This window comes from Lycium barbarum, chromosome 3 (assembly GCF_019175385.1).
Source record: "Lycium barbarum isolate Lr01 chromosome 3, ASM1917538v2, whole genome shotgun sequence".
Lineage (NCBI taxonomy): Eukaryota > Viridiplantae > Streptophyta > Magnoliopsida > Solanales > Solanaceae > Lycium > Lycium barbarum.
The window spans coordinates 16,359,807-16,372,381 of NC_083339.1; the positions used below are offsets into that span (position 1 = coordinate 16,359,807).

Sequence of the window (12,575 nt, forward strand, 5' to 3'; positions counted from 1 at the left end):
CTTGGACTATGCCCTTGGATGTTCATGACTGCAGCTACGTTTTCTTTCTTCCTTTTAACCCCGCTGATAGAACCAGATTGAATAGCTTTGTTTACTGCTTGCAAAGCAGTAAGATCCTGAATCTTTCCTGATTTGATTCCTTCTTCTAAGGCTTCTCCCGTTCGGACAACTTCTGTGAATTTTTGTCCCATCATACCTATCATTTTCTCATAAAATACTCCAGCCTGGCATTCAATGAAGGTAGTTGTCATTTCTCTATCATTCATCGGAGGTTGAACCCTGGCTGCTTCTGACCTCCAACGCAGTGCATATTCACGGAATGACTCAGTTGACTTAGTCATGTAGACTCTATCTGGTGTGATATCGGTGTTGAAACTGAATCTGTCCATAAAGTCTTGTGCCATATCACTCCAACCATGCCACTTACGGACGTCCTGCTGTGTATACCAGGTAAGAGCCTCACCAGATAAGTTTCTTATGAATAGCTTCATCCTTATATTTTGGTCTCTACCTACTCCAACCAGTTTGTCACAATAGGCCCTTAAATGCGTATGAGGGTCGCCTGTCCCATTAAATGTATCAAATTTCGGAGGTTTGTAGCCTATGGGCAAATCAACGTCAGGCTGAACATACAGATCTTTGTATTCTACACTCTTGCTTCCCCTAGCAACTTGAAGGTTTCTCATTGCTTCTTTGAGACTGCGAATCTCTTTTAGCAACATATCGTCTGCCCTGGCTTTTGCTTCTTTTTCCATTTCCTCGTATTGATCTACCTCGAGTTGGAACCTGACCGTTACTGGGTTGGTAAAGGCTTGTGTTTCTGCGGCATATAATGGAGGAACATATTGCGCATTTGGAGTGACAAAATGTGCCCTTGTATATGCTGGGTCGGATAAATTTGGACGGTGGGGGTGTTTTGGACAGGAGGTGGTGTGTTATAAGTGATGCTTGTAGGTGGTTGATTTGGTGGGTTAAGAGGAGTTGTTGTAGGTGTTGGATTAGTGTTGGTGAGCAAAGGAACATAGGGAGTGTGAACTAGCGATTGACTTGGCGGGTTGACGGGTGGTGGATTAGGAGTAACATAGGTAGTGCAGGTGGGTGGTTGGCTCTGTGGAGGGGTATAGACGGATGATGGATTTGGTGGATTTGCGGGGGTGATTGGAGGTAAGTTGTTGTTGGTAGGCGCGTTATTTTGTGAAGGGAAATGTTCAGGGACTGGAGATTCGAATGATGGAAAACGAGGTGGATTTGGTGCGACAGTTCTGGGTTCAGGAGGCGGACTTTGGAGTGTGATGGATAAATTGGTCAAGTCTCTAACCCGATTCAGTTCTCCACGTAGGTCCTTAAATTCTTGAGTCAGGCGGGTGATATGTTCATCACGTTGAATAGTAGTTCCGTGTTTGGAAGTCTCGGGGGGATCACTAGGGATCACGATGTTTTCCACACCAGTTGAAATAGATGCAGCCGGATCAGACATAGTAATTTCATTTCCTCGAACAACCTAACTACGTTCAGGTAACGATGACGTCTTTGACCTTGTGAGGTAGGGATGGTCGGCCATCGAGTGTCAACACGAATCAACTCTTTTGGGAATAAAAATAAAAAGAAACACAATAGTGCAAATGATGTCAGTCTCACAACATATCTAGGTAAAGTCATGATCACATAGAGTCAAGTAAGTCATGTAGCAAATAATTCATCAAATAAAGTCAAACAAGTTGTCAAACCAATGTAAACGAATATATCAAACAATAACACATCCTAATATGCATGTGACCTCTTTATGCCAGAGGTAGGCCTAACGTTTGTTTGAAGGGTAAAGTGTGCCATAATACGTCATCCCATTGCTTCGATTAATTAAACAAATTCTATTTCCCCAAAATAAAGTAAAAAAGTAGTGTAATATTTATTACATGTCAAATGAATACAACATAAAGTGTTTCCTAATCTAAGTAAAGTAAATACAATTTCCTATGTCTAAGTTTCAGCTCCGTTTTGTGATGTCATTGATCTTCGTCTTTCATTGTACTCCAATGCAAATCCATACCTGTCTAGAAACGTTAGTCATTCCCTCCCTCCTAAAGTTTAATTAATTAGAGCAAATAGTCAATATTTAGGCACAATTATCCTTCAAACGTGCACATAAAGTATGATTAGTGTCACTCGGGGTCGTGAACCCACTTGGACGTTTGGGTAAAGTCATCTAATGAATTTAATACGCCAAGGGTATTAAACCTTCTACGTCATGAAATGTATGCTCTTAATAAAGGGTGTTGGTTTAGCTCTATCTTAGGCTGACTAAGAGTTGGTTTCCTATGACACAAGGTTCCCCCAAGTGGACAACTTGGGAGTGGAAAGTCCGTGGTTGTCGACTGCACCGCCGATCGACTAAATCCACAAGATCAATCCAACTAAAGGGGTAATTTAGTAGTGCACGGGCGCGAGCCGCGAAGCCGTTTTAAGTGTGAATATGTGTGAGTTTTCCAGGAGTGGAAGAAATATGAACGAAATGACAATTTATCAAAGCAGTAACACTTAGACAGTTTATATCAAACAACAATTAATCACGCAAACAATTTATAGCATGTAAAACAGTTTAGGCAAATAGAGTAACTAAGTTAGCACACAAAGCTTAATTAAATCTAAGTCTGTTATGGTTAGAACCTAGGTAGAGTCCCTAGTGGAGTCGCCAAGCTGTCATACCCCTTTTTAACCGGGTTAAATCAGAGTACAATATTTTGGTGATTCCCTTTTTTTTTGTTTGTTTTAAGGAGTCGCCACCTAATTATTTATGGTGAATTAGGACACCTAAATTTTATTAAAGTCGTTTTAAAGTTAACTCCGTTTTAAAAGTCTACGAAACTTAAGATTCTAGATAAGGGTTCAATTAGTCTATAGGGAAGGTATTAGGCACCCTTTAAGACCCATTAACAATGGTTAACCGACCGGACTTATAATTAGTTAGGCTAAGTATAAATATAGTATTATAGAAAAATAATGCAACTTTGTGAATATGGCTAAAATTATAGATAGACATGTAAGAAAAATAGAACTTCTAGAAAATAATAATTTGTATAAAAAGTACTTCTAATGCTATTTTAAAATACGACTTATAAATGTTGTTAAGGTTTTAAACGAAAGTATAATAGTGCTGTTTAAAATAATACTTATAGACGAGATTCAATAAACGTGAACTTTAGATAAAAAGTTATATTGTATGAATATTGCAATGTAGAAAAATCTATACTTGTTTTTGTAAATAGGACGCAAAAAGAAGTGAGTTTTCTTTCTCTTTTATTAGCTTTATTTAACTAAAATATGCATAATTCTTGAAATGTATTCATAAAATATACTTGAATTTATATTTACATATATCAGAAAATATATTGCATTACAATGTGAGTTCTAGAAAATTGTTTGTAACGTGAACTATAGAGCGAGAACGGACATAGAACATACATTTTAATTTTTTCTTGAAATATTATAAAGACATGCTCTTGAAAATCAATAACAAGAAAACAAGTGAATCTTATGGGATTGATTGGTTTTCCTTAAATTAATTACCCATTATTAAACTAATCCCCACTATTTTGCTAAAATTCATCTAAGTTAGGAAAATAAAATAAGATAAGATGTTAGTCATACAAAGAAAATAAAATACACAACAATAAAAATAAAGAGAGTAAAAGAGTAAATGGGTTTGGCCCATTTATTAAGGCCCAACTGCTGCGAACTGTTCATGCTATTGGGCTTCGGCCCAGATTTTTTATGTATTGCTGCAGACAGGGGGCTGGACACGAGAGGAGTCATGTTGGGCTTTTAGCCCAACGCCAAATGAGGAAGGAGATGACGAGTCGCTTGGACTCGTATGCCAGATGTCATGCATAAAAAATAAAAAGAAAAGGATTAGTATATAATCGACGAATAAGACTAAACACGTAAAATATACCCTCAAAACAGTGTAGCAAACACCAACAGCAATCTCGTCTCAAAATTTGCACTAAACAAATAATCACTCTAGCTGATTATAGCAAACACTTGCAGCAAACTTGCAGCAGCCAACTTAATCCAAAAGCAACACTAATCTAGAGGCAGTGTTTTCGGCCTCGAAATGCAATAATAACGCAGCTTAGAATGAAACTGAAATTTAACTCAAGTTGTGGCAGGAATTCAATTCAAAAAGGGCAGTAGCTCACGGCCCAGAAGTAAAAAAAAAAAACAGCGTGGCTGAATATCACAACAATTCGTGATTGTATTTAAAGCAGCAACGACCAAAGTGTAATACTTCATCGCTTGCTCAAGCATACTAAATCAGCCCAATATATATACTAAGTATCGCTTGTTATACATAAGATATGCACTGGTATACTTATACAAGGTATGCATATGTCTTTGCTTTCACAGCGTATTATTTAGAGGAACTACTGATTTTTTTTTCATTTTTTTTTAAACAGCAACCATAATCTCATGTTCAAACCATCCAATGTCATTATCCTATCTTGAACTGACCAAAAACACATCTAACAAATAGAAAATAAATGACACGCCCAGGTGACTCAAGGAACAAAGGAAACTAGTCTTAAAACTACAAGATTTGGAAATGTCTATGTCTTGATTATTTCAAACCAACTGCCTAAACTTTTATGCAAAGTAGCCTCAACTTAGCAAACTAAATTAATACGTGAACATGCTCAACTGAACCAGACAAACTCAATACAGGGGACAAGCCGGATATGCAGTGGTTTGGTTAACTAAATTGGACTATCGTTTAAGTACACCTAAATGAGCTAATTTCCATGTTTGACTAGTTCAACCTAACGCGAACATGTTTACGAAAACCGACATATTAGTAGCTTGAACTAGAAAGGAATCAAGTAGACTGAACATGTACCGTTAAAATGTTGAGTTTCATGTTAAAATATACAGATTAAACTAATACAGGTAAGCTGTATCATATAGACAACCCCAACAAACCTTATCGCAAAACAATCCATGAACATAACAGTTGAAGCTAAATCAATTTCGTCATTGTTTTGAATAAGCAAATAGTCATATGATGAGGCAGGGGATATTTGTCCTTTTTAAACAGTGATAGGTAATGCGAGATGTGTTAAGGGATACTGTTAACCACATAGAGGGGATAAACAAACTGAAACTCGACTGAACATAATAACTGTGCTAATCAGGACATGAATACCATGCCAAACAAGTAATGAGATTGATCCATATTAATTTTGAACCTATTTAAGCATACTAAAACAGCAGATGCACAAGTTTAGACCAGGTTGTAAATGGTAAAGTGGTCAAAATGCCATACAGAATATGCTCAAACAAACACATATATAAACTAAACAACTATGGTCAGTACCAATGCACTACAGACCATTACATATTTCAAATGAGTTTACTAGCACATAAAACTTCGATGTTCAGTCCCAAGTGAGTTATCGAAGAGTCAAAACCAGTATAAAGCGGTTCAAACAATACTTAAGAACAAACCAGATAACAACCTATCATGTATGATTTCTAAACTAAGCTACATAAAGAAAAACTAGTGTTAACCCAATTTAACTTAAAAACTCATTCATTGACTAAATTATAGATTAAGCAGAGAAACATATGAAACAGATATATAAAGGGCCCATTAATAGACTAATCTACCAGAAATTAATAAAGTTGCACTAGACATCATATTAAGCCAATCGAAATAGGAAACTTAAACTTACAAATGAAAGACAATTATGGAGATGATTCAGTGCCGATCTGTCTTAATCACATACACAATATACCTAAGATATACACACCACGGTGTGTATATCAGATGTATATCGATTGTATATCTCCTTCTTACCTTGACAACCCACTGTATATCCTATGTATATTCGACTTTAAATAGGTTCTAAGTCCTGGAAACTCAGTCTAAACATCCGAAATATAGTATACGTCTTTTAAATTCATTTTAACGATTATCATCCTATCCTAACAGCTCCCAAACATCAAACAAATAATACGACAGCAAAGAATGTATATAACTACTAAAGATGGCAGAATAAATTAAATTTTTAACTAAAGTAGAAATTAAAGACTACAAGCGATAAATGTGTCGAGGTTTACCTTTTTTATGCGCAATGAACTGGGGCGTCGGGGTCTTGGACCCGCACTCGAACTCGAACGACACTCGAATTCTTTTTGAGTGCGAAACTCAACACATCCGAATACACAACGCAAAAGAAAAATTAGAGAAATCAAACTGGATTTTTGTAGGAAATCCTTTATCGCAGCTATAGTTCGCCGGAAAAGGAAAACAAATATGGAAAAACAGCAGGCATATTCATATTTTTTTAGGGAAATTTGGGGGTTCAAGACCTTGGGATTTTCGGCCTCTTTCGGTGGGGTTTTTTCGGTCTCCCCTTTTGATCGAGTTTCTTGCTCATCCCAATCCCCCCTAAAACGATTCAAATAGGATTATATTTATAGGGTTTCATTTGTATTGAAGAAAAGAGAGGAGCGTATGAGAGAGAGACGAAGGAGCGGGGGACAGGCGTGGGGGGACAGGCGTGGGGGGTAAGGGGAAGTGGAGATGGCAGAGAGGAGCGTGGGAGAGAGAGGGTAGAGAGAGAGAGAGAGAGAGAGAGGTGAGGGATGAAGAGAAGGGAGAGAGAAAGAGATCAGGCGGCGTTAGTTTTTTTTGTTTGGCTGAAGCTGTTTTCTTTCAAAAGAAATTAGGCCGGTCGGGTATGGAATGGGTGACGGCCTGATTGGGTAAAACGAGTGGGCTGCTCCTTTTGTATTGGGCTGGCCGAATTAGGCCTTAGCCCATATGTTTTCAAAGTTAAATCACGGACTGAATTAATATTTTGGGCTTCTAAATTAGATCAAATATATTATATAGTAGTAATAATAATGACAAATAATAATAACAATAATAATAAATTCCATAATTAACGTTAATATAAAATATGAGCAAAATAATAATAGAGTAAAAATATTACCTAAGTTATACATAATAAGTAAGTAGCGATGTACGACGTATTAATACTTAACAATATTAATGTAGTAGTACAAATTATAATAAAGAAAGGGTAAAAATAAGATATTGATTTATTAACTGGAATAAAGGAGGGACAAAATTGGGTGTCAACAGGACCATGAGTACTATTGTGGTGTATAAACATACAGAGATGTATCATGGAGAACTAAAAAGTGACTAATAGAAGGACTTCTTAATCCTCCATGATACCACGACATATAAATATACGACGATGATATCATGGAGGAAGGAATTTAGGCGAGAGGGTACGTTGGATAAATAGTTTTGGGCGAGGGCTACGGCGGGTATTAATTTAGGAGGGACATGAGGCGGGTAATTATTTTGTATTTTAGGGGTATTTGGATTAATTAGTTTTCCAAATAAAGTATTGTACCTTGGTTGCTCGTAAAAATTTCATAAAAAACTTAATTTACTTGATATTAGTTCGCTTAAAAAAATGATATATTTATATATTATATACTCGTAGAAAATTTACTTTACACTTTCGTTACCTTCACTGAGAAACTTTTTTTTTAGTGAGAAAGTTTTGTAGTCACACAAAAGTTGTGTATTTAAGACCGTAAATTCTAAAAATCTTATAACTTTATGATATATCAAAGATCATTAATTTCAATTTTTTTCTTGAAGTTTATAGCAAATCAAACTACCTCACAAAAATATGAATGGAAGGTGTACAATTACATTTACTTGCCGACCATATCACTGAAATTGAACCATATCACTGAAATTGAAAGAAAAGAAATATCTAAGCACTTTAGCAAACTTTACTTTTGACCAGTGTTTTAAAAGGCGTTTTTGAGGCGAGCCTCGGGGCGAGCTCCGGGGCGGGGCGTACCAAAAATGCCTCGGGGCGATGGGTCGGGGCGCAAGTCCCCAAAGGCGTAGGCTCAGCAATTTGGGGCGTACGCCCAGGCGTTTGGGGCGAGTTTTTTTTTTGTTGGGGCGTAAGCCTAGGCGTTTGGGGCGAGTTTTGTTTTGTTGGGGCGTAAGTCCAGAAAACTTCTTCAAACTAAAATGAAATTTGTTAAATAAGTCCTTAGTATAATGCCCAAATTTTCAAAAGTCAACATGTAATTACTCAAATATTTTAAAAAGGAACTGAAACATTAAATTTAAAAGTCAAGACCTTTTTTTATTGCTAGAATGCCTAATATATGTTCTTTTCCAATTATTTATCTTGTCTTCTACTATCTCAAAAAAGTAACGAGCAGTCACTTATACTTGTAAGTACGTATAATAGATTGTTCTAATTAGTTTTTTTGTGGGGGTGGAGTATGTATATGTGTGTATATATATATATATATATATATATCACTTATTTATTGTTTTCTTCAATTTTTTACGTTATTTAACCAATTTAAAAGTATTTATTATAATTATATCATTTTATAAAATACTAAAAATTAAAGTCCCATGAGGCTTACGCCTCGTGCCTCGGGGCTTACGCCTCGCTGAGGCAGACATAAAACGTCTCGCCTTACGCCCCCGCCTTTTAAAACACTGCTTTTGACTCATCATTCATCCAAAGATACGCTCTTAAGCGTGATGCCTACTTTAGAAACTTCGTTGTACAAAAGAATTGCTGACTTTGACTTCCACATATATTGTATTCCAAAAAGGTTGTCTTCCTTTTTTTTTTAATCTATTTTAAAAAGATTGTTTTTTTTTCTATATTTAGAAACAATTTAACTTTATGAGATGATTTACAGTCACACAAATATGTAAGACTTGTTTTGAAACATACATTTCAAAAGTCTTCTTTTATTTCTTAAACGGAAAAGGTCCAAAAATACCCCTGAACTATTGAAAAAGGCTCATAAATACCCTCCTTCCACCTTTTGGTCTAAAAATACCCTTAAGATTTGTTTTTGGCTCAAATATACCCCTCAAACTAACAAAGTTAAAGTTAACTCTTTTAAAAAGCCAAATGGCATTTTGTGATTGGACACATATATTATTTAATTTAAAAATTAAAAAATATGAACAAACTGATTTTTTTTTTTGCATTTCGTGAATTAATCAACGATTTTTTATTTTTTTTTGCATTTCGTGAATAAAAAAATGAAATAGGAAATTATAATTTTTTTTTTGCATTTCGTGTATTGAAAAATGAAATAGGATAAAAAAATTAATTTTGTTCATATAAAAACAAAATTGGAAAATATATTTTGTCCAATTTTCCAATTTCGTTTTTATATGAACGAAAAAAAAATTATCCTATTTCGTTTTTATATGAACGAAAAAAAAAAATTATCCTATTTCATTTTTTAATACACGAAATGCAAAAAAAATTATAATTTCCTATTTCGTTTTTTTATTCACGAAATGCAAAAAAAAAAACATATTTCGTTGATTAATTCACGAAATGCAAAAAAAAAAAAAAAAACAGTTTCGTTCATATTTTTAAATTTTTTAGTTTTTAAATTTTAAGTTTCCACACAATTTTTTTTAAAACAAATATGTAAATTACGGAATTTTATTATTGGCAATTGTTTTTTAAATCTGGAATTTTAAATTACTGGAAATTTATTATTGGAATTTTTTTTTTAAAATTTGAATTTTTTTTTAAAATTACGGAATTTTATTATTGACTAATTACAAATTGCCATTTGGCTTTTTAAAAGAGTTAATTTTAACTTGTTAGTTTGAGGGGTATATTTGAGCCAAAAACAAACCTTAAGGGTATTTTTAGACCTAAAAGGTGGATGGAAGGGTATTTTTAGACCAAAAGGTGGAAGGAGGGTATTTATGAGCCTTTTTCAATAGTTCAGGGATATTTTTGGACCTTTTCCGTTTCTTAAATTATACGCCTAGTCAAAAGAGGACATCTTTTCCGTGCTGGAGGGAATAGTACACGTTATAAGTTGCAGATGCAAAGTCAACCTAGCCAACTAGCTAAGGTAATGAAAGAAAAAAAAAAACTATGCTTGGCCGATAAGAAATTAAATATCTTTTGAACTTCTCATGACTATAAGAGTAGGATGATATCAGAAGACAAAAACCATCATTTGAAAAGAAAATAAAATCTTCAACACAACTTATAGAAATGGTAGAAGTGAAGTTGCTTGGTGTTGGTGGTAGCTCTTATAGTCGCAGAGTTGAATGGGCTCTGAAGATTAAAGGAGTGAAGTATGAATTTACAGAAGAAGATTTACTGAGTAAAAGTCCTCTGCTTCTTGAATCCAATCCAGTTCACAAGAAAATCCCAGTGCTAATTCACAATTGCAAGGCCATTTGCGAGTCTATGGTCATTCTTGAATACATTGATGAGACATTTGAAGGCCCTTCCATTTTGCCCCAAGACCCTTATGAACGAGCAATTGCACGTTTTTGGGCTAATTTCCTTGATGGAAAGGTGAGTTGATTACGATAGTTCTATGTTTGTTTTCTTTGTCTAATTAATTTTACCTATGATCACTGATTTTAGTCACTAAACAAGTAAAGTCCCAAAACTATTTAAAAATTAAAGCATTTTGAAAGTTTAAAAATTACTCCCTCAGTCCTAATTTAAGTGCCTTTTTTTTCTTTTTGTTTGTCCCAAAATGAATGTCTCTTTCTATTGTTCGTAATTAAGTTGATAATTTAAACATCTTAAATGACAAGTTTAAAACCCAAAAATTCAAAGAATATTATATTACAATCCAAACATCTTTAATTTAGGATGACAAAATTCAAAAGTCTGTTTGTATTCCTTAAACTTTGTACTCAGTCAAACTTAGATACTTAATTTGTGACAGAGGGAGGACAAATGATTGGAAAGTCAAACTCCTGACGCAGGGTAGTGTTTTTTTTTTTTTTTTTTGGGTTTTATTCAAATGATTGTTGATTAATGTCTTTTGTTTTATAAAATATGGGTTGTCAAAATATTTATACAATTGATTAGTAACGTTTAGCAAAAGTTTGACTGTTAGTCCATTCGGACATAGTTCAATTTTTTTGAGACAACAAAATGATATTTATGAAATTATTGTTGGAGTAGCTAAAGTTCAGCTACTTGATATTTTATGATTTTGTAGTTACAATGTATAAAGTTCAATAATTATACCGGAAACTAACCCTTCCATGACCTTGGTCCTAAATTTTTTAGCTTTTCTTTGTGGTTTCAGTGCTTGGAAGCCGTGGGGAAAGCACTATGGAGCAAATTTGGAGAGGAAGAAGAGAAGAGCAAAGAAGAAGCATATGAGGTGCTTAAAATTGTGGACAATGAACTCAAGGACAAGAAGTTTTTTGGGGGGGATAATATTGGATTTGTTGATGTTGCTGCTAATTACATCCCATTTTGGCTTGAAATAGTTGAAGAGGCTACGGGGGTTGGGTTGGTCACAAGTGAAAAGTTTCCACATTTGTGTGCTTGGAGAGATGAATACCTCAATTGTAGTGAAGTTAAAGAAAATCTTCCTGATAGAGACACAATGCTTGGTTTTTTCAAAGCTAAAGTACTAGCTGCAACTGTTGCTAAATGAATATCTATCTAATTTGTAAAATTTTAAGATCTTGTGTGTGGAATAAAACTCTTCATTAGAGGAACCTAGCTAGCTTATATTTCTCAATTTAGATGATTTTTGTTTTATGTGTTGAGGTAGGCGCGAATTTTCTTTTTATGATAGATGATTTTCGATCAAAAATGAATATTTACTCATTATTGCCTTAAACTTTAGTATTTTTAATCGTCCTTTGAATATTAATTATAATGATATGTGCTTAATATTATATTTTTATTACGTAGGAATAAAGCGGAATGAAGATGAATAAATTTGAAGCAAAATTGAATAAAATGGGAAGGAAAAAAAAAGAAAAAGGAAAAGGAAGAGAAGACAAAGTAGATTGTGTCATGATGCTCTAATGATTTGGATTCATTTAAATTGTTAAACAAAAGAAAGGAATTGAAGGGGTGCATACAAGTTTTATCTACGTGGCATGCGATTGAAATTGAAAGGCAGCAAAAGACGTACTTGGAAGCAAAACGAATTGGTGTATCATGTATGCGTTCAGTGGGCGTCACACAGACATCGCCCGGAATTCAGTTCTCTGAATAATTTTCTTGTCTTTCGCGTTGTTACCCTGTTCAAAGAAAGGCCTCCTCTTCGGAAAAAATCGAAGTCATAAGAAAACTCAAGAGGTAGATGATCTATGCTGCTAATGAGAAAAAGAAGTTATAAAAGAGAAATAAATTAAAAGAAACGAACAAAGTAAAATCTTTTGAACTTTTCTTAGTTTTTATTTTTCAATTTATTTTTATGTAAGGCTAAGAATTTTTTTTTTTTAAAAAAAATCCTACGGCATAATCATCCTTGACTTAAAAGTATCAGAAGTAATCCACCCCACACTTAAAGATATGCATTGTCCTTAATGCATGGATAGCAGAGAGAAAAAAAACAAGGTTGAGAAATACTCCCTAAGACCCTCTAAGGCCTAGCTAACAACATAATCCTCAACATCAAGGGTCGGCACTCGGCACGACCCTACACTTAATTCCAAACATGCTCCTCAGTTTTCAACTTTGGGTACTTAGACTTCCCCTAAT

General features: G+C 34.4%; 1 protein-coding gene across 1 annotated transcript; it reads left to right on the forward strand.

Moving 5' to 3' along the window:
* The first annotated feature begins 9,959 nt into the window (after positions 1–9,959).
* LOC132633768 (probable glutathione S-transferase) lies at positions 9,960–11,619 on the forward strand. The gene is made up of 2 exons (XM_060350243.1): positions 9,960–10,406; positions 11,158–11,619. The coding sequence occupies exons 1-2, from the start codon at positions 10,098–10,100 to the stop codon at positions 11,512–11,514; spliced, it is 666 nt and encodes a 221-aa protein (XP_060206226.1). The 5' UTR covers positions 9,960–10,097; the 3' UTR covers positions 11,515–11,619.
* Positions 11,620–12,575: the final 956 nt, after the last annotated feature.